The sequence below is a fragment of the Diceros bicornis genome, chromosome 1, assembly GCF_020826845.1.
Source record: "Diceros bicornis minor isolate mBicDic1 chromosome 1, mDicBic1.mat.cur, whole genome shotgun sequence".
NCBI lineage: Eukaryota > Metazoa > Chordata > Mammalia > Perissodactyla > Rhinocerotidae > Diceros > Diceros bicornis.
The window spans coordinates 49,381,604-49,405,734 of record NC_080740.1 but is presented as its reverse complement, the minus strand read 5'-3'; the positions used below and the strand labels follow the sequence as shown (position 1 = coordinate 49,405,734).

Sequence of the window (24,131 nt, the reverse complement as noted above, 5' to 3'; positions counted from 1 at the left end):
CCCTGGGCTAACATCCGTGCCCATCTTCCTCCACTTTACATGGGATGCCGCCACAGCATGGCTTGCCAAGCGGTGGGGCGGTGCGCGCCCGGGATCTGAACCAGCAAACCCCGGGCCACGCAGCGGAGCGCACACGCTTAACCGCTTGCGCCACCCGGCAGGCCCTGTTTTTTTCGTTTTAAATGGTTATATACATTACTCATGTTTGAGAAACACTGGCATCAGCCAGAATCACTTTGATTCAGAGGAGAGAATATTTCATGTAGTCAAGGAAAGCTTCACAAAGAAGTAAAATAGACGAACTGTCTTTGAAGAATGGATAGGATTTGGATATACATAGAAGAAGGATGAGTTCACTGCATGTAAAGAAAAGTAATGGAGTAAGTAGTATTTTTAGTAGCATAAATAAAATAATTCTGACAGAATGAGAAGATGTCAGAAGATGGCTCTATTAAAAAAAAGTTTAAATGCATGCCCAGGGTACTGAATTTATCAGTTTGAAGCTACTAAAAATTCTAAAGCAAGGAAATTGGTAATTAGATACTGATTTGGAAAGGCCTTATCTGATAGCAATATGCAGGATGCCCAGCAATACAGCAGTGGATACCAGTGTCAGGAGGTTAATGTAAAAATCCAGGAGTGGTAGTGGCTAAGGTAGAAAATCCAGAGGCATGGTGAAGAAAATAAATTCTGAACTTGAGAACCAATAGAAAGTGGGGGAAATAAACACTGAACACAATGTTTTACTAGTATTTATGTGAGAATGTACTCACATCGTTTACAGGAACATGGAAGTCAAGTTTTGGTAATAATCTGATAAGCTCGACTTTGCAATTTGTATTTAACAAAACAGTATAACACATTAGTAAAAATATCCAGTAAGAACTCTGGAACATCTGGAACTCCAGAGAAAGGTCAGGCTAGGGAAGTCCCTTTGTGAGGCATCTTTGCAGAGGCAGTAATAGAAGCCATGGAAGTAAGTGGAGCAAACTGAGAGAGAAGAGAACTCAAAGACTCAACCTTGACAAAAGTCATAGTTCTTAACCAAGAGATTGAAAATAAATCAGGAAAGAATACAGCGAAGAAATAATCATGAGAAGGAGGAGATATGGCTATTTTATTATGGTGAGATCCTATGGATTAGAATATCACAACAAGAGTTGTTGGTCAACTGTGTGAAAAGAGAAAAATGACAAAGCACAGTCCACTGGATATCATGGTCAAGAGGTAACTGTTAATCTCTAGGCAAATGAATTTAGTAAAGTATTTGGAGAAGATGTTAAATTTCAGGATGTTAGAAAAGAAAAGTAGAGAGAGAAAAGTAGAGGTAGTAACTGTAAATTCCTGTTTGAGTTTAGCAATAAACTCAGAGGTACGTTGTACCTTAGGACAATAGTTACATCTAAGTTTATAGTTATATTGAGAGCAATTCTCTATTATTCAAGTGGAATGTCTTGGAGACTAGGTGAGTTAGACTGAGTTTAAAGAAGAAAGAGAAGGAGAAAAATATTAAGCAAAGACATTTGACAAGAGATAGCCAATGATTGGGGGCCTAGATATTTTTCAGTAAATAAACTATTTAGCACAATTGAGAATGTACATTTTTTTAAGAGGTAAATATATGAGTGGCTATTGCCAAGCTCAGAAGTTGGAATAAAGCCTGTGATGTCAATGTTATAAATTTGATCCTTATGTTGGACAGTTTCCTTTGTACACAGGAACATCCTATTTAAACCAGAGATCCCATTCTTAATAAGCCATCTTACAATGCCAATAGCAATCATTATCTTCATGGTAGTAATAATGATAAATGCCACATTTGAACAACTGCTATGTGCTAGCCACTGTTATAGGTAATTTACATGAATTATTACATTTAACTATAATGATTACATCTAAGGTAGATAATACATTTCCTACCTAAAACATGAGAAAATAAAGGTAGAGGGAAAAAAAACATTCTGCAAGACTGCGTTGTCAGTAATTAGCTGATCCAAGCTTTGAAGTCAGATCTGTCTGACTCCAGTATTTCCAGCTATGACCCACTGGTATGATTTCATAAAACAGAATACATGACACTATGAGTCTCCTACTGCTATGACAAACATACGAACAAAATGTCTAAGACCATGTGTTGCTTATACAGGATCAGTATCATCATCTCTTATACTAAGAACAACACATTTTATGCCTATTTTCTTCTTAGTGTATATTGATAACTAAATTCCATAACTAGACAAATACCCAATTTATTTTTTAAAAATTCCTTTAAAAAATTATCCCCTGGCTAGGCAAGTTACAATGAAAGACATGATAAATGTCCTAAGGAAAAAAAATAACCTCCTCTTAAGTTTATTTTCTAGCTCCAACAAAAATGATTTAGCAAACTCTAAATAGAGCACAGGGATTGAAAACACCCACATGTATCTGCACATGTGTTACTCATACAATATATACAGTGTGCATGGCCAACTGGACCAAATAAGGCTGCAATTACTTCAAGAAATCCTAGGAAGTCCATAAACTATAAGGATAAAATTGTCTCAAGAGAAATGAAAACAACATTCCTAAAGTCACAAGTAGATGAAGCCCACGATATAATTAAGGACTCATATAGGTTTTTGTTTTTTAAAGTTCTTCACAATGTAATGCTTCATTATTAATTAAATTGGCAAATATTAATGGATCACACACTATGCTGGTCATTGGCAATATGGTGTTGAACAAAAATAGCCACGATATTTTTCCTCATTGGTTTTAAAGTCAGAGCTACGGTATGGATACTAATATGGTAAGCATCACTAAACTAGTTGTTAGTGATAGGAGGTGGAGGTTGTTCAGGGAACACTTCACTGAAGAAGGGACATTTGAACTGAGATCAAAGTGATGTCTAGGAATTAACCAGGCAAACATAAGAGGAAGCTAACAAAACCACATTTTTCAATGCAAAGTGCTGGAGGGAGCACGGTCAATTTGAGCATCTGTAAGAAATCTGGTGGCTGCAGCTTAGAGAAGGAAAGGAAGCTTGGTGTGCAATGATGCCAGAGAAACAGGTTAGGGACAACACCATGAAGGACCTTATGGGCCAAGTTAAGAATTCCCTGTGAGCAACATGAAAGCAGGATTGAGTTGTAAGGAAGAAAGTAACATTATTAGTCTCTGATGTTCCCAACGTCTTAGGCATCTCAGACATTTTCCAAATAACACATGCCATTACTATAACTTATTTATAGCAAACGAATAAACAAAAGTAGAAATTAAAGTGCAATAAAAACAAAAGAGGTTTGAAGCAGGAATCTGGGCAAAAATGTACCCACACAACTGCAGTCAGAATGAAAAGCATCACTGATTTAACTGGCATTTCTATTTTCTGTGCTTGGTGGAAAAAGAAAGTGTTATTATAATTAAATAAAGATATCCGTGTTGAATGTACATCAGTGTTCTTCAGTGAACTGTTTCCATGCATATTAAATAACTCTGCAAGAATATTCTTCAAAAATTCTAGTACCTTTAAATCTCTTTGATCTTTCAGACTTTATTTGAACTTCTGCACTATAAAAACTTCTCCCATCACAATCATGCTGACAAGCTTATTATAATTGCACTCAGTTGAAAGTCTGGGAGCCTGTAACAGTGAAGTACGACTTTTCTAAATGAGTTTTGGCAGATTTCGACTTGTAGGATCTGTCACCTTTTTCACAGCTTTGGAGATTGAGATTTTGATCTGCAATTTACCCTGGGCTTTAGTTATTTTTAGGCTTCAAGATCTTCAAGCTCACTTATCTTTAATTCTGCTGGGGCCTAGCAAAAGGTTATATTCAACTTTAGAAGGCTGTGTCTAATTTTCTTTTCTGAAGGACTCTTTTATCTAGAATGAACTCGGTTTTCTTGATTATTCAAACATAAATGGCTTGTTCTTTGATATATATTTTAGTCTCAGGTTTTTTGATATTTGAACAAGAAAGGAATTTAAAATAGGAGAAAGTTGATGTATATAATATAAGCATACTAAAGATGATGAAAATATAATCATCAATACTAAGCTAGTTCCATACACAGATGTCCAGGTAGGAAACTAACTAATGTAAACCCAGAAATGTTTGCTTCCTCCCAGTAAGCTTGAGGACCTGAGTATAAAGCATTTTCTGTATATAAAGCATATTTGTGAGTCATTATATTTCAGTATAGATAATATCACTTTTTGTTGTGGATCACTTTAAAACTCACATTACACAGATCGTTCATAGTCATTTCATCCTCATATCCCCTGAGTATTAGTATTTATAGATGAGGAAACAAAAGAAGAGAGGATTACTTCCCACCATTAATGTATCTGGAACATCATCCCACATCTTCTGACTCCCTCGTTATTATTTCCACTATGCTACACTGCTGTAGACTTTCTGTTTCCAAAAATTTATTCCCTTCAAGTTTAGTAAAAACACTAAGAAAAAATTAAATGGAAAGCTGAAAACCTGAAGACTAATACTCTCACAGTTGCTTCAGGCTGTTACAAATCATTATTCTCTGTTAAACATCATGCTTTGCATTAGAGAATAAGGTCTGTAGAAACCTCATGATAGTAGCCAATGTAAATTAGATTATTCCCTTGCTGCTCCAATTTATTAAATGCACAACAGATGACTTCATATTTTTATTATTGGGAAATGGGCTTGTTAGAATTTCTGGCTCATATCACATGTATTGTATGTCATCTCAAAAAATCATTCAATATTCATTACAAAAGTCTTCAACAGAATCAGAACTGTGATTTCTAAGTCAAGTTCAATACTAGTCTCTGTCCCCAAAGACTGTTCAAATCATTAAATCTGAAAAAAAATTACCTGCTCCTCTGGTATGATTAAAATCTCCTTTAATGATTTTGCATGATTTTCCATTGCCATTACATACACCACAATGATCTTCCCTTGCAAGAGAGCCTAATAAACCGTCACAGCCCACTTTCTGTAACAAGAGAATGACAGTATATCATAAAGTGAGTTTTTTTCCTTTTCCTTTTTCTTTTTTAACCACTAATTTAGGACAAACCTAGTCTCTATAAACTAGACATATTTAGTTGACCAACTAGCAAAATGTCATATTCTATGGTGCACACTAATAGAGCAAGCCCGTGTCATAATATCATCATCTGTAAAGTGACCAAATAGCAGGATAGTGATGAGAGTATTTTTCTTGTATTAAGAATTAAATGATATCCTAAAGCAATTTGGAAAAATATTATTGATACAAATGCAATTTATATAAATCCCAAAGGAAATCACATTTCTGTTAAATATAACACAATCTAATTCATTCTACTCAACATAGAACATATATACTTCATTATATGGATGGCTTCACTTCTAAAGTGGTTGCATAACAAATGCTGAATATTAAATATTAGCTTTGTGAAAACCAAACATAAATGTTTATTTTCACTATAGCTCACAAAAAAACTTCTATCCCCATCTTCTTTGGCATCCAGCACATGAATGTGAGTAAGAACTGCTCACAACCCATGGCTGGTATAGGAAAATATGAACAACAGGGAATTTATTTTATATGCTCCCAGAAGAATTATGTTAATATGAATCTTCTGAGATTAAGTCATTGACTCTTTTCTAGTGAATAATGTTGGTCTTCCATTGATGTTATAAAAATACGATCATGTTTTGCAAAGTTGTGCATACTCAAAGGGTAGGATTTAATATGTCTATACCGTCAGAAATAAATGGTAGTATTACACAATTAGTCCTAATCAAGGAGGAGTTGCAATACAGACTGATGACACACTCATTTATAAAAAGTTACAATTATTTTAGAGGAATTTTTAAAATATTAAATAAAACAGAAACAAAAACAGTGTCTTTTTCTGTGGTTGGTATTGATGGTATTGGGGTGTGGGAAGCAAGCCGATTATAAAATGGAGCAGCAAGGTAAATATCCTGAGAAAGCAAAAATCACATTAAACCTGCATAATATAGCATCCTTTCCTTTTGTCAAGGGGAGTATACCAGTGTCAAGAGGTAGACAAAGTAATGCATTAGTGGAGAACTCTGATCGGCAAATCAAAGCTTATTCAGGGAGAAATAAAGAGAATGTCTTTGGATGAAAGAGGTGGCCACCACAGGAAATTCTCAAAATACAACAAAGGTATGCAAAGAGTTCACTAAGCAGGAGTCATGAAAAGACTGGGGAGTCCTGGGGTGAGGGGCGGGGGAAAAAAAATCTCTCCTTCATGTACGAATGTGGAAAAAATTTAGAGTAGAGTTTAAAATGGTTGTGAAATGAGAAAAGTACCTTTATTGCTCTATCCCTACCTTGTTTCTTGGCAAATACAATAAATCCAATAAATAGTACTTAAATGACTGAATAAATCAGTACCTAGTAGTTTCTTAGTTTTTTCTAACCCTTGTAACTGGAATATTACAAGTCTGTAAACCTAAAATAAAAGTCGGGGATAGACATAATGCCTGGCTCAATAATCACGTATTTTTAGAATAAGAATCAAAGATTTTGTGTTTTGTTACTGGTAGTCTCAAGTATCCACACTTATCAAAATATGTTCACATAACTCCAACAGTGGAGGATGAACGACTTTGAGAAGGCAATGCCGTTTAACTGGCGGCAGGTACCTGAAGCACCACTGGTATGCTGGAGATGGGCAGATAACATAATACAGAGTAGAGCCTTCTCTATCCTTTTCCATAATGGAAACGTCACAGAGCAAAGTTGGGTCACGAGTAGAAAGCCATCTATTTTCAATTGCCCTCCTTAATCCACTCACCAAGCTTAGAATTCTACATTCAGCTTTGGTGCAATATATTTTGTGATAAAACAAAACACTCTAGCCAAACACAATATGTAGAGAGTTGTCAAAAAGAAAAAAAGAAGCATGTTTTTAATTATATTGAAAGACTGAATGAAGGATTTTAAAATGTTAAAAAGCCAGAATCATGAAGTATTCCAGTGCTGTCAGAAGTCACAATGCATTTCATGGAACTTTAACTTAATTATAATCATCAGATTCACAGAGCATTATGCAGAATTTTTTGTTGTTGTCGCTGTAATTTTACTGTCTAGCTAGGGACTCTTTAAAAGCTCTGGCTTTTATAATACTGTTAAGTGAAAAGCATAGCAATTTAGGTTATTGTATTTGGCATACACAGTTAGGAAAATAATTTTTTTTTGAAAAATAAATTCATTTAGGACATACACTAATCTGACAGATTTACATATAATGATGAAATAAGGTTAAAAGCTTTAATTCCACAACATACACACCTGAAAACAAAATATGTACAGGTAAATACCTGCAATTATTTTTTTACAGACAAATGAAAAATTACATTTTAGGTTACTGTCATATTCTGTTAAAGAATAAAGGAAATTAATATGTAATTAGACTGGTTTTTATGCCAATGGTATTACACGATTTCGTGCTTTAAACTTTATAGCATGCTGGCAAAATATAGAATCTTAGAGCTGGTAAAGCACTTAAGTTTCATGCTATTTCCAAGTTTTTACCCAGAAGTCCACAGACCACTATTGGTCCACAGATTGATCTATCCATAGCTTGTCATTGTTTTCAAATTTTGGCGTGTGTGTGTGTGGTCAGGCAGGTAGTTTTCCCAGGAAAAAGCAAACGCCTCATCAAATTCTCAAAGGAGTGTATTGCACAAAAAAGTCAATGACCATTTGTCTAACAACTTCATTTTACAGATTAGTTAATGGCTACATAATATTTTAAACGATTTTCCCAAGAACATGGTTTCCCAGTGGCTGTCAAGGATTCAGTGCTGCTCCCCTCAGACACCTCTTTCATAACTAAAGGCTTTATTTCCCTGCCATGCCTGAAACGTTTATCAGCTGATGGCTCTGAGTCATCAGCCCTTTTCAAAAATTGCCTCACCTGAAGAAAACTGCCTTTCCCAAGTTCTCATCCCCTTCCTGGGGCAACTTGCATCCAAACACCAGTGGATGCTGGGGGAAAAGGCCTGGTTTTCTCACCCCAACTAGGGACAACTCTGAAGAGCCATCCCAGCATCAAGGCTCCCCAGAGGGTCAGCTGAGGTCTAATGGTGACTGTACCAAGCCCTTTTCTCCCTGTGCCCAATCCTGCCTCCTTCCACTCCCCACATAGATTTTAATCATGAAAACACTTGGTGTTTAACTTTCTGCTTATTAATCTTCCAGGAAGAGCCAACTTGAGATAGTAGCAGAGCTAAAACGAGCAACTTCTAAGTTCTAGCCTTTGATCTTCCACTATGCTGTTCATACTCACTTTAACAGAATTTCCACTTTTCTAAAGATAAATAAAAAAGAGCACATAATTCATGTAGTAGATGGAGATTATTTTTTAAAAGCAAGAGAAAGGCAAAGGAAAAGTTTAAGTACTATAAAAAAATTGAATGTACATTTAAAAATCAGTTGATTCAAGTATGTTGAAAATAATATTAAGTGAGTAACAGGACTGATTTTATAGCCTTTTGCCACATGGCTCAGTCTTGGACACAAAGCATGGAGAACTGCAGTGCTTGAATTTTTGGTCTGGAATGTTTTGAAATAAAATGCCCAAAGTGTTGCAATTTTAGACCTGTAACATGTACATTACAGAATAAAAATCTCAGATTGTTTCAGCTATTAATTGATATTACAGCTTATCTGGTCCAGACCCTTCCTTATACAGATGAAGAAATGAAGTTTCAAAGGAGATCAGACTTGCTCAAGCTCACAGTTGAATCAGGACTACATCCACATCTTTTGAATCTATATGCAGAGCTTTCCACCACACCGTGCAGCTGCTCAATGGTCCCACAATCCTCCCTCAGCATATACATTCTCCCTTTCTGCATGTCTTACCTGACACCTGCCATTTGCACAGATATCTAATCCCTGATATCCACAAGAAGTTCCATCCATCACTTTTTCTGACAGAAGAACAGGCTGTTCTTTTCCAACAGGAGAGCAAAACAAGGCACAGGGTTTTTCTACACACAGAGTGGATTAAAAAAATGAGCAAAAGTTACTTCGTAAATACTTTTATTTCAAGCTTTATTTTTCAGAAGAGTTGTTGAATAAAAAATATAATTTTATGTTAATTGAGTAATGTAATACATGAGGGTTATTATGTGTAGTAAATGAGATAATGCCTGGAGGGGAAAAGGTATTCAATGAGTATTAACCTCCTTCTTAAGAAATACGTCTTCAAATTACTTTTAAAATGTATCACTTATTATTTTCTGGCACTAAACCTGTACCACACACAAATCAATCATTCTTCCTGAAAAATATTATGCACACTCCCATGTTTTGGTCATATCTTTTGGAATGAATTCCCCTTTATCTTAAGTACATATCAGAATTCTGCCTACTTAAGATTTACTTTGTTCATGAAGCCTTTCTTGATGTCTCACTTCTAAATTCCAACACATTAATTTTCAAATCCTATGCATTTGGCATTTTCTAATTGAAAAATTACTAAAGGGAAAAAGAAGCACTTCTAAGATGAGCAATTCACATAAGATTTTCCATTACGAGGATGTTTAGAAATGCAATACAATCCCATGAGAATATCCACTAGTATGCACAATCGCTGAAGGGCTAGCTCAATTCCCTTTATTGCTTACTCAGAAAGCCTATCAGTATATATAATATCTGAGTTGAGAACCACTGTTCTAGATCAAGAATCTTTGAATGGCAGGCAGTCTTCTTCAGTGCTTCATTAAGCAATAAGACTGGTTAGAGTTAAAACATTTGCCTGTTAGGCTCAGTGAAAGAGTGGCAAAATATTTTTAAAGTGCTGTTTCTATTTCTAAGCATCCTTCAGAGGAGCTGTAGTATTTGGTAACACCAGTGGTAGAATTAGCCAAATCTGAAACTTCAGAGCAATTTCCATGCTACATTACTACTCTACTGGCCTGACACCAGTCAGGCTCTTTAATGTTTATTAAGCTCATATAAATAGAATGGAAAATAGTTTACAGCCTCTGACACTGATCTTCGCTTATGTCTTCAGTAAAGTTCCACGTATGCTGATGGGATTCTATAAATACCAAATAACAGCCAGAGGCAGGGAGCAGAGTATCACTTTGCAAAGAGAAGACAGACAGTTAAATGAGCCTTCAGAATTGAACATTTCAAACAGTTTTCACATGTGGCTTCTGAATACTGCTCTGAACAATTTTGGGTAGTTGGACCATGGCCTTTAATGTGCATGGTTTTGAAATTTCCCTTTAAGATGCCATTATAAGCCGCAATAAAGCATTTCAGTGTGCTCTCACACCTCAAAGTAGGTTATGTTTATTCAATGACTGCTCACTGTGTCATATCTTTGGACTTAAAAACAGCTGCTATAATTGCAACACTTTAAAAGTGGTATATATATAATTCTTTTTCTGGAGTATTCATTGAAGGAGGAGCAAACCAGATATATGAATAACATTGAAAGGAGTTTGTCTAGAAAATTCCATTCACATTGCAAGCAAGAATTCAAATAAAAATCTTTGTATTTCTCCCTTTACAACATACTGTCAATTCACTGTGCTTGCTTTAGCTTTACAGATGACATAAACATTTGATACCAATCTTCCTTCCTGGAGCATACCCTCGAGATTGTGACATCACAGTGATCCATGTAACATGCCAGTACTTGGCAGGCAGGCTCTGTCTTGATTTAAGAGACCAACTCTTTCCAAGATATGCATTAAACATGGATTTCAGCCAAATTTCAGCATAGAGTATGCAAAATACCCACATGTTAAAGCCATGTATCTTTTTTCTGTAAAAAGAAATGTTCACTACTGCATCGTTACTGTCCATTTAATTATTCTAGCCACAGATGCATGTATTACATAAGAATAACGGAAATAGCCACTTGCATTTTAAGGTGGCATATGTTGTGAAGACGGGATTTTTAAAGAATTATATGCTTTAATTTCTTCCATAGTGCTATAATACATGAAAACTAATTATTGTTGTGTATTTCAGTCATCATACAGACTGATGTGTTTGATTGACATGTGTTGCAAAATTACCAAAACTGTTAACCTGCTGATTATATAAATAGCTATTATGGATCATTTTGATAATAAACAACACTTTATAAGACTTAAGAGCTTCTTTTTTCTTTTTTTTTTTTTGTGAGGAAGAGCAGCCCTGAGTTAATATCCATGCCAATCCTCCTCTTTTCGCTGAGGAAGACTGGCCCTGAGCTAACATCTGTGCCCATCTTCCTCCACTTTATGTGGGATGCCGCCACAGCATGGCCTGACAAGTGGTGCGTCAGTGCGTGCCCAGGATCCGAACCCGGACCGCCAGCAGCCGAGTGCACGCACTTAACAGCTACGCCACGGGGCCGGCCAGGAGTTAGGAACTTCTTTAACTGTGATTTCCAACAGCTTTAATATTTTAAATGGACTCCTATCCAATTCTGATTTTTCTTTTAATCCGGAGGGAACTTGTTTCCTATCTCATTTCACATATGAGTAAACAGGTTTCAAAGGAATTTAATATTATCAAAACTCACAACCAGTTAGAGGTAGAGATAGAATTAACCCTCAAATGATCAGATGATGATTTTCATGATATGAATAGTCATATTGATTGCACTTTTGCAAAGATATATTTATGTATTCAAATTTATGCAACAAATATTCATCAGAAACAACAATCGTCAGACTGTACACTAGGCACAGACAACAGGGGGAATATAGACACATTAAAATCTGCTACAACAGAGTGCTTGTGGGATACTTGGAAGGGGCACATATCTAGTTTGGAGGACCAAGGGGATTCTTTTTTCCTAGACGACTTGACATAAACTGAGTCCAAAAAATCAGTAGAAGTTTTCAAGGTAAAAAAAAAAAAAATGAGAAGGGAGAGATCAAAGCATAAGAAACAAAAAGTATTATCCCAAGAAAGCAGCATATTTATGGGCTCAGAAATAAGAGAGCCTGATGTATATGAGGGATGGAATGGAATTTGGCCTGGCTGTGCTGGAGACTACAAAAGGGACTGGTGGAGATGAGGCAAGAGAAGTTAAAGGTGGGGAAGACCACAAAAATGGCCTTATAAACCAGGTCATAAAGTTTGAGGTTGGTCCTGAGAGCAAGAGGACACATGGAAAGGTATTACTTGGCACAGTGATTGACAGAGCTGGCCTTTAAAAAGACCAGCCTGGCTGAAGTGGGGAGTACGGGCTGGAGGAGGGTGAGACTGCAGTCAGGGAGACAGGGAGGAAGCTGTTTGAGGAATCCAGGTTAGAGACGGTGCAATCATGAACAAAGATGCTGGGAGTAGGGATAACAAGGTTTGGACAATGGAGTTTGCTGATTGATTACAGGTGGATGTAGACTGAGGAAGAAGGATCTGGCCTAGCCTGGTAATGAGGTTGATCATGCCATTCTCTGTGAGAGAGCACAGTAAGAGAAGCAGATGGTGGGAGTGAGAGAGAAAGGAAAAGGGAAGCGGGTGTGTTCAACTGGGAGCATGTTGAGTGAGAAATGAATGGGATGTTGACTGGAGATGTCATGCAACAGATAGGTAAGCAGCTAAGGCGACGAGGACAGAGAGATCTGACTTGGAGATAAATATTCGTGTTTCTTTAGAATACAGATGACAAATAAAACCTAGCAAATAAGTAAGATTATCCCAAGGAGAATGCTTAGTGAGAAGAGAAGAGGGGCCAGGACAGATCACTGGAAAATTCCCATAAGACACATCATTCATTCATCTAATATTTATTAAGTGCCTACTCTGTTCAGGTACTGTTTATGATGCTAAAGACATAGCAATGCATAAGATATGACAATAAGCCCTGCTCTTACAACTATTATTTGGAGCAGGCTTATAACAAATAAAACAAAAAAATATTATGGCAGATGATGACAAGTTCTGTGAAAAAAGAATAAATCCGGGAAAGAAAAAGCATTGAGTTAGCATTTAAGAAAAGACCTGAAGGAGGTGAGAGAATGAATCATACTGATATCTGGGGAAAATGTTTCAGCAGGGAAAACAACAACTTCCAAAACACTAAGATAGGAAGGTACCTGATTTATTCTAGGAAGAGTAAGGGAGCCAGAGTGGATGGAAGGGTGTAATGGGGAACAGTAGAGACGAAGTCAGAGGGTACCAGGAAGCCAGGTAGCAGAGGTCCTCACAGGCCATTAAGAGAATTTTGGACTTTTACTCTTAGTGAGTTGGGAAGATATTGGACAGTACTGAATGGAAGAATAACATGATGTGAATGACATTTTAAATGTACCACTCTGGCTGTTATGTTGAGACTGAAGGAGGTGCAAGGGCACAGACATAAAGATCAGTTAGACAGATACTTTAAAGATAGGGCTAATGTGATCTTAGTGATATTTTGAATGTATAGTAAAAGAGAAAGAAAAGAAAAATGATGACTTCAAGGTTTTTGGTCTAAGCATCTGGAAGGATAGAATTACCATTTATTAAGAAGATTGTCTGACTAGAAGATTGGGCTGTTATTTCCTCTCAACTGAGGAAACAGTATGTTTGGAGGCCATGTCGGGGAAGAGAGCAAGACATGTTTGAGGCAGTGAAACAAGACCAATATCTGGAGTGCAGAGTGAAAGGGAGCAAGGTTTTAGATGAGGCAGGAGAAAACAGAAGGAAACAGATTAATAAGGGTCTTGTTGTGCATGTCATGTTATGGAATTTGGTCTTTACCTGAAGAGTTATGGGAAGCCTCTGAAATGCTTTAAGTGAGAGACCAATATGATTGGATTTGCATTTTATATAAAGATCTCTAGGATGCTCTATGAAGAGTGAATTGAGGGAGAAGAGCAGAAGCAGAAGGACTACTTTGGAGCCACTACAGTAGCCCAAGCAAGAGAATCTGAAAACTGGAGGTTAGAATAATGAGAGTGGAGATGGAGTGGAGAGCCACTCCATCTGAATATCTCTTATTCAGGAAGTAAAATAGATAAGATATGGTGAGGGACTGGATATGTGGGGGAGAAAGATGGAAATGTTAACAATGACATACATCTCTGGCTTGTGCAACTGCAACGCAGGTATAACCTTCACTGAGATAGAAGATGTGAAAGTAGATCAGAATTCACATGGATTGGAAGGGTTACAATCGTGAGTTTAGTCTTAAGCTTGAAGATACCCAAGCAGAAATATCAAGTAGGAAGTTATACATACAAGATAGAAGCCCAAAGGAAAAATCTGGCTGAAGACAAATTCATGAGTTATTTGCATATTGAAAATCATGGGGATAGACGAGATCACCTAAGAAGAAAATGTAGGGTGAAAATAGAATAGCAGCTGGGATAGGCAGGAGGAGAACACACTGAGATAGAGGAAAGCCAGGATGGTGTTGTGTCGTGGAAATCAAGGCACATGAGTGTTTCAAGAACCAAGATGTGGCCAATCATTTGAATGTATTTGAAAGGTCAAGTATGAGGAGGACTGGAAACCATTCATTAGGTTTAGTTTTTATGAAAGTCTCTGATGACATTAGTGAGATTTGAGTTGGTGGAATCCAGATTGAAAGCAAAGAAACAGAGGGTTGGAAAACAGATGGCTCTTTTTTGAGAAGAGCGTCTATGAGCAGGGGGAGAGTGTAAGCATACCAGCTGGAGGTGGCGATGAGCCTGAAGAAAGGTTTGTATTTTTTAGTGGAGGAGTCTTAAATATGTTTTAAAATTGAATGTGAAAAATCATAGAGAAGAGATTAAATATATAAGAGAAAGTAGTAGTAATCGATAAATTAATTGAAAAGGGAAGATGGGGATGACATTCAGGGCACAGATGGAGCGACTGGCTTTGAAAAGGAGGAATTAAAATTTGCTACATAAACTGGTGCAGCCACTATGGAAAACAGTATGGAGATTCCTCAAAAAATTAAGGAGCGAACTACCATATGATCCAGCTATTCCACTGCTGGGTATTTATCCAAAGAACTTGAAAACACCAATGCGTAAAGATATATGCACCCGGTGTTCATTGCAGCGTTATTCACAATAGCCAAGACTTGGAAGCAACCTAAGTGCCCATCAAGGGACGAATGGATAAGGAAGATGTGGTATATATACACAACGGAATACTACTCAGCCATAAGAAACGATGAAATCCAGCCATTTGTGACAACATGGATGGACATTGAGGGTATTATGCAAAGTGAAATAAGTCAGAGGGAGAAGGTCAAATACCGTATGATCTCACTCCTAAGTAGAAGATAAAAGCAACAACAGACAAACACACAGAGACAGAGATTGGACTGGTGGTTACCAGAGGGGAAGGGGGAAGGGAGGAGGGCAAAAGGGATAATTAGGCACATGTGTGTGGTGACAAGTTGTAATTAGTATTTGGGTGGTGAACATGATGTAATCTATGCAGATATAGAAGTGTAATGATGTACACCTGAAATTTATACAATGTTATAAACCAATGTCACTGCAATAAACAAAAAATATAATAATAAGAAGAAAATATAACAATAATAAACATATATGCCCCCCCCCAAAAAATTTTGCTATATAGTAGAAAGCAGATGCAATGTCTGCAGATATAGTTAGGCTTACATGTTTGATAGCAAGAAGATGAGGAGGTAATCATCTGAAGGCTGCTTCCCCTCGCCCCCCCATTATGTGGTGGAATAATCTGCCCCATTGTTTGGCAGTTTCCATTAGTGCATGTATGCTCAGATGCTTACACTGAGAGATGCATTTTGTCAGATGGGTGCACTGAAATCGATAAACAATGGAATTTAGGATATTAGGAGTATGATTGAAATGATGGAAAGCACAGTCCAAATTGACTAATGGGAGAAAGAAAGAAAGGAGAGACTAGGGGCATGATGGTCAATTAAATCAGAGAATTCACCACCACTTTTGGAAACTGCAACTCAAACCCACAGCCCACTGACCATGGGCAAGAATTATCATTCTTAAATAATAAAGCAGCATATAATTTTCTTAAAATTCTTATTCTGAAATAATTAAAGATTTATGGGAAGTTGCAAAAATAGTACAGAGAGGTCCCTGTATACCTTTCACCCAGTTTCCCCCAATGGTTACACCTTGGTAACTATAGTACAATAGCAAACCCAGGAAACTGACATTGGTACATGCAAGTGTATAGTTCTATGCCATTTTATCACATGTGTAAATTTTACAACCACCACCACAATCAATATATTGAACTATTCCATCAGCACAAAGTTCTACCTCATGCTACCCCTTCATGGTAATATGTAGCCCTCTCCCCACCACCATCCCTAACTCCTGCCAACCACTAATCTATCTTTTTTCCATATCTGTAGCATTGTCACTTCAAGAATGTTATCTAAATGGAATCACACAGTACTTGTGTGACCTTTTGAGACTGGCTTTTTTCACTCAGCATGATGTTCTGAAATCCACCAAGTCATTGCACATGTCAACAGTTTGTTGCTTTTACTGCTGAATAATATCCCACGGTATGGATGTACCACAGTTTATTTAACTATTCAGCTACTCAGAACCTTTTTAGTTGTTACCAGTTTTTGGCTATTGAAAATAAAGCTGCCATGAACATATGTGTACAGAATTCTTTACGGTTGTACGTTTTCATTTCTCTGGGATAAATGCCCAGGACTGTGCTTTCTAAATTATATGATAAGTATATGTTTAGTTATTTAAAGAACTGCCAAGCTATGTTTCAGAGTGGTTGTACCATTTTACATTTCCACCAGCAATATATGAGAGATCGTTTCTCCTCACCCTCACCAGTATTGGTACCGTCAGTCTTTTTTATTGTAGTTTATCTAATAGATGTGCAGTAATATCTGTATATTTTTAAATATATTTTTTTGTCAGTGCTTGTGGTTGTTATATGTCAGTAAAGGTAGAAAAAACAGAGCTCTGAAATACCTAGAACATAATCTGCAAAATAGCATTTACTATTATTATAAAACACTTTGCAAACCTAGAAGTCTAGTTAATTAAGATGGTGGTGATCTGGTTGTTCCTACCTTCATCCATGACAGCTTGCCACTGAAGTATATGCTTTGGGTACGAAGTTCTAACACTATAGGCCTGACATTGCCAGTCTCTGAATCCAGGCAAACCTGCAGGACAAGGTGGATTCTCACATATTCTGTATTGTTTTCTGGGACCATTACAATCCCTTGCTTCAGAACCTAGCCTAGAAAAGACAGTACAAATAATCAATTTTATCTCTTTTTTAATGTTAACTACTCATTTTTTTAAAAAAATTCAAAACCATTATATTAATAAGGTATAATCTTTTATATTAAACTAACTTTTGAAAATGTGGACACAATAAATGGTAACCATAGGAAACCGTATTTTTATTTTTAAAAAACTATATATTTTTTCCAATCCTTGATCAATTTAACTTTCAAAATACATGAGAAATAAAAGCCAGCTTGCCATGAAAATGATACAGAAGAGTAAAGGGCAGATGCTGAGGGCAAAATAGAAAGCGTGCAATTCCCACGCAGGAGTTTGGTTCTTACAATAGGAGACGCCTCTAACATTTTCACATTAATTCTTTAAAATTGCTCGTGAAGGAACAGGGCCACTGAGACCACACCAAGAGTTAAAGCATAAAGCTGCAATGACTGCCTCACACACTTTCCTAGGATCACGCTGGGAATGGTGGGTTGAACAAGCTGATCTTGTAATGATCCCTATCTGTCTTGTGCATAGCATGTTTTCATTTTTCATCATTCTTAGCTCTATTGACATTACTTTTGTTCTCATTCGCTCCCATTCTGAAGTCCTACCGTCTTCCTTTCTTCTCTCAGCTCCTTTAAATGTTGATTTGCTTTTTCTAACATGTCTCCCTGCTTAAACACAATATTTTATTTGATTTACTCAAGAAAGCATCTTGAGTAGCATTTAATTATTTGTTCTTAGAAGGGTTGGTCTTATTTTCTTCTTAAAAGGAAGTTTTATATAAAATAAATAATTTGAGGGACTTTTCTGTTTTCCAAAGTTGAGTAGGACTTGAGGAGTTTCTTTTGCTTTCCAACATGGTTTATCAATGAAACCTTTGCATTTCAAAATTGAAGAAAAAAATGCCCTCCCCCAATCCAGGAACTTTGCGTTTACCCAGGACATTTGCGCTCTCGACTGCTGATCCCAGAACTGCAGGTTCGGCTACAGGGACTCCACATGCTCCACTCTCCGGCCACATGTCCAGGTGCTGAGGTCCTGCTGGTACATTCTCCAGCCTTACACCACTATTCCAAAAGTTATGTCTTAGGTGAACAAATCAGGGCACAACGGAAAATCATTCACTGGCCTATAGAGTCACTGGAATTGCGATTAAATCAGGTCTATTAGAACCCCAAACGTGTGGAATTGAAAAACACCAAAAATAAATTGGCACTTGCTTATTGTCATAGTAACATAATGGCCCAGTTCTCCCAGTTCTCATGTCAGATCGTACAGTCTTGTCATGAAAACAGCACACAGATATTTGTACTACAGCCCTGAGAACTCAGTACTTGTGACACAGACAGGATGAAGAGGGAATTTGGGGTTGCACAGCCAGGAAAGAAAAACTAACACATTCTAAGAAACATAACAATTTAAAAGGGACAAACAAAAGCAACACAGAGTCATATAAGAATGGAAAATAAGACATAAATTTCCTTCTATTACCACAGTGAAGCAGCCGTTTTAGCAAACAGCAATTTTGATTTGAAATTTCAGTGATTCAGAGTACTCTCTTTGAAAGTATGATTAAATTTTAGCACTTTCCTTTATGCCTTTTTTTTTTTTCCTGAAAGAATTCCCATCATATTCATGCATTCACATTATAGCCAGTTTTCTTTTGAGAGCTGTTTATTTGAAAAACTTGGGCAATTAGACTCTTTGAAATTCTGTCATTTCATTCCAATTATTCTGTAGCTTATTTGGTATCTATTAACTGAGAAAGATAACCATGAAAGAAGAGAAAAGTGTGCTCTCTTCTTTTTTATATTTATTTTTTCATTAATTTTAAACAAAAGCAGCAAAAGCGGCTGTTTCTGCAGTCACTGAGGAATGGTTGCCAGGATTTCGTGGACAGATAATTACAATTCCTCCTTATTCCTGAAAAATCAGATATATGATGGTCATAGCAACATGTTCAAGGTAAACTTAATTGAGCAAAATCATGCTGAGAATGAGTAAAGATTATGAAAATTTAGATTAATGATTGTATAATGGTGAGGGTTGAGCAAGCTGATACCTCCACCCCTAAACAATTTTCTGCTCTTAATGGCAACGTGATTTATAAGGGATTTTGAGGAAACTGCAGAAATACTGATCCTTGGTTTTCCCATTTCAAAATGTGAATGGTAATCATATTTATCTAATAGACTTTTTGCAGGGGTTAAATGAAGCACTAAGCACAATGCATAGCCCATACTAAGGATTTAATAAAGGTTAACTATAATAATAATAAACTGTATGTATCATAATATTAAAGTTATTAATGTTTCCAAAAATCTAGCCAGAATTCTGTTTATTCTGATCTTTATTGACCCATATTTCTTTAAAATTTATTTTGAAAATATGTTTAAATGTTGATTTTAGAAGACAGAATTTAGAAAACTATGCTACATAGTTTTGTTTGAGCTCATTAATGCTTTTATATGCAATAAAATAATTAGTTCCAGCAGATTTTTTCTAATGATGTCAAATTTTAAATTCAACCTCTTTTAGATTCAAGAAGTTTAAAATCTATGCTTGAAAAAAAAATAAACCTCAGCAACCCAGAGTGTATTGATATACTGAGATTACCATGAAATAAATTAGGATTTTGCATGAAGATTTAGTCTGAAAATTACAAAAGGGGAAAAAACAGACCCTGTGAAAACTCTTAAACAATTTACTGGTTTTAAGGATTTAACAATGTCATGCCAGTCATGAAAAAAAAAAAAAAATCCAAGTGAAAGCTGTCAAACTTCAATTGGTCAAATTGTTTAGGCCTACTTGAAGGGTGTTTATTTTTCCCAGAGTGCATATCAGAGCTCCTTGCCCATTTAGCAGCAAGCTGGCATTAAAACGCTGAGCTAGAGTTCATAGCAGACTAAAAATATCTGGGAAAGACCAGGACCTAGACTTGCACATCATTTAAACTAGACCAAATCTGGCAGATGAAAAACGGAAACATATATGCAAGCCAGTTTGCATACACAAATCAAGGAAATTGAGAGAAAGCATAGTATAATACTTAAAGTTTATCACCTGGCAGATAAACAGATCTCCAGATGAAACTATAGAGAATCTGTTTTTATGTCTTCTAGGTGGTGCTGTACTTCAACATTCAGAAAAGTGTTAAATTTTGTCTAAATTATTATACTATATATTCTACTGAGTTTGTATATAAAATGAGCCTAATGATGCTTCTCATAAATTTTCTAGCAGCATGTTTTGTTTCATTTGTATTTTTTAGTCTCAAAAAAGATATTACACATGGTTTAAAAAGCTCATAATTCATCATATCTACTGATTCAGTCTGATTTATGAAAATGCTAAGGGAATATATAATATAGACTATTTATGGGATAGTACATGACTTAAAAAAAAATTGACTATATTTCTATTCTCCCAAATTTCTATGTGGCTATGTCTAGGAAGTTCATGACAACACCCTATGGAAGAGGTCCATAGAGATGTCAAAGGAAACATTATTCTCCAATCAAATCTTCATGTACATATATTGTAGAATGAGAGAAGGGGAGGAAAGAGGCAATAAACTCTCTACATATGCAAATTTGCGATTATATGGATATTACAGTTTTCACTTTTTAAATAATGAATGATGATGGTAACTCCAAGTATCTCAATTTAGGAACGTAAATAACTAACATATATCACGTAGATTCTTTCAAAACAGTCTAAAAATTCTAGTAAATTGGTATTTGTTTCCTTTCCCATACCCAAATTCCTAGCAAATATTTTACGTAAAAAACGTACATTTCTCGATTTTTACCAAATCACTGGTCAACTCTTTAACCTCTATTAAATGCAAATGTAAACACAGATGATAGTTATTTTTTTATGGTAACATACTTTTTTTTTTTAATTTGTTTTTCTTTTTTGGGGGTTATTTATTGTTTTGCTGAGCAAGATTGGCCCTGAGATAACATCCATGCCCATGCTCCTCCATTTTTTGTATGTGGGATGCTGCCACAGCACGGCTTGATGAGTGGTGCATATGTCTGTGCCCGGGACTCAAACCTGCGAACCCCGGGCTGCTGAAACGGAGCACACGCACTTAACCACTACGCCACCGGGCCAGCCCCCAATGGTAACATACTTTTTATTTCACAATTTAAGAAAATTTTATAATGGCAGATTGGCTAAATGATAACCCTTTAAGCTTCAGCCTGAAATAGACTTTTTAACTTTTTTTGGTGAGGAAGGTTTGCCCTGAGCTAACATCCATTGCCAATCTTCCTTTTTTTTTGTTTTTTGCTTGAAGAAGATTAGCCTCGAGCTAATACCTGTGCCAATCTTCCTCTATTTTGTATGTGGGTCACTGCCACAGCATGGCTGATGAGTGGTGTAGGTCCAGCACTCAGGATCTGAACTCGTGAACTCCAGGCTGCCAAAGCAGAGCATGCGAACTTAACCAGTACACCACAGGGCCAGCCCCAGATGATAGTTTTATAAAGAGAAAAGGAGAAGAAAGAAAACAAGCTGCTTTTAATTTGGAAAATGCTGTCTATAAATAGTAGATCAATTCCAATCTTCACAATCATTTTGAATCACAACCTTCTCAGACTTAATTATATACCCTTAAGTGAACTAGTTATACAGCTAGATTAACATCACTAGATGTAACACATTACAAAATCCCCAGCTTTGTTTCCTGATTTGCAATGTACCAAGCTAGCAGTATTTAGTGCGAAGTTGCAAGCATTCAAATATTTTAGCACTACAGCACTCAACTGCAGAGTGTGGGAAGCTATTTTCATGATGGCTCCTAGAACAGCTTAAACAGATGGATATTTGAAGAAGCTCACATGGCCTGAGGAACTGAGAAGTTCATTAGTGATTTCAATACACAAAGCATTACAGAATCACTAAGGGAATATCATTACCACACTTATAGGGAAATAAAGCACTTTACTTTTGATGAGTAATTACAGTTTTGATTACTGAAAGATTAAGTTTATTTTAGAGACCTCAAGAATGCAAATTATTGTCATAAATATCAGAACAAAAAAATAATAGTAGAAAAATATTTAGGACACCAGATGATAAAAATGAAGAGATTTTATATTGCAAAAGAAGAACTAAGTATGATGAATGGGTTGTACGATGTTTGAAGAAATATGGCTGAATATTTGGTTATTTCTGTTTATCACTGCTTTTGTGTTTCAAGGATGATCAAAATTATTTCTGGTGCAGTTTTATGATTCAAGCAATAAATTGCTCAGTGTAATACTGTGAAGCTAGCCCATCATACACACATTGTTGTACTTTTGTGTATAATTAAAAAAAATAACACAGACCCAAATTTTTACTCTCTATATAAGCTCATAGAAATATATTTGGCACAATCTGTAAACAACTGATTGATATTTCACAGAAGTTCCTTTTCAAGGAACCATTTTCTTACTGATTGTATCTAGTGATAAAACATTTCTAGGCTTTTTATTTATATTTTGGACTTAAACAATTTGTAAATTTTTTGTTTTTTTTTTTAATTAAAGAAAACATAGAAGTAATAAATGACTACATGCTTATGTCAAACAATCTGGAGATGTCTGAAGAAAAGTTATATTCGCTCTCACTTCCCGTTGCTTTACTCCCATTCATCAATTCCACTTGCCTCCCATGAGTTAACTACTAATTACAGTTTAGTGTTTATATTTTCAAACCATTTTCTATGAGTTTAAAAATATATACTGTGTGTATATCACATTTGTATACAAACTGTTTTTTTTCTTGAATCTCAAATGATATTATAAAGTATCAATTTTTCTGACATGTCTATGTCCTAACCACCATGTTTTGTAGACCTGTTCATGTTAGTACATATACAGATATATATATATACCTCATTCTTTCAACAGCTACACTGTAACTATTCCTCTCCTGATGAATATTTTTATTTTTTCCCATTTCTTACCATTGCAAATTGCATCCTTTCACAAGCATTTGTGTGTGTGTGTGTATGTATGTATGTGTGTATACATAACACGTGCCTATCTTTGTGCACATGTGTAAGTCCTTCCTTAGGACAACATTCTAGAAGTGTAATTGCTAGATTTCCATTCTGTTCATTTTTCAAATTGATGTGTTTTTAAACTAGCACTCTATATAACAATTTTTTTCACGAAGTAATTCACCCCAAATGATCTTTATGTTGTTGTTTCTTTTCTAATGTAATAAAAATTCATGTTCTTCAGAGGCAAGGTTTCTGATCTTACATCTAATGAGTAAATGGATAATCAATTCACTTTCCCTTCATAGAATAAAAATTAGAAAATTATGCAAACTATTGAACTGTTATCTTTTGATTAAATTAACCATAATTATAAGTCTATATGGAATCCACCTGCTTCATATTCTTCAAAAGAAATTAATTTTTCAACAGCAATTATTTTGATCTGGAAATGTATACTAATAACTTCCTATAGCCTTATGAAACCCATTAGATTAAACAACTTAGTCAGCTAAATATTTTACTAATCCGCAAAATGTCATTTAGAATATTTTATTTACGATGCTTGAAATGACAAGGAAAAATTATACTCAGTGGCTCTCCTGAAACAGTATTTTACACCTGAAAGGAATCATCAGCTCTGAGAAGTTCTACTATTTGTGACTATTTTACTTATGTTGCACTTAAATAGTAAAAAAAAAAAAATGAATTCATTTTTTCTTAAAGTAATACATATACCTGACTCTCAACATTCTCATAATAACAACAAAAAAGAACCACATCAATATTAACAAAACAACAATGGATTTGGAAAAATATAAAAGTTAAAATTAAAAATAGATGAAATGTTGAAATTTTTATATATGCTGAACGTATTCCACTAGTGTTAAGATGGACACATATGCAACTGGCAGAAGAAAATATACTGCCAGTTACACTGGCAGGAGAAAATGCAAGTTTCTTAAGTTTTATTTAATATT

The 24,131-nt window shown here is 35.7% G+C and overlaps 1 protein-coding gene across 1 annotated transcript in view; it reads right to left on the bottom strand.

The window, feature by feature from the left end:
* ADAMTS19 (ADAM metallopeptidase with thrombospondin type 1 motif 19) overlaps positions 1-24,131 on the bottom strand; it is a 228,082-nt gene that overhangs the window by 64,245 nt on the left and 139,706 nt on the right. Inside the window, exons 12-15 of the mRNA XM_058539839.1 lie at positions 18,093-18,223; positions 16,988-17,160; positions 8,863-8,990; positions 4,845-4,965 (exon numbers count right to left, since the gene is read on the bottom strand). Of these exons, the coding sequence (XP_058395822.1) occupies positions 4,845-4,965; positions 8,863-8,990; positions 16,988-17,160; positions 18,093-18,223 (553 nt within the window). The remainder of the gene's footprint in view (positions 1-4,844; positions 4,966-8,862; positions 8,991-16,987; positions 17,161-18,092; positions 18,224-24,131) is intronic.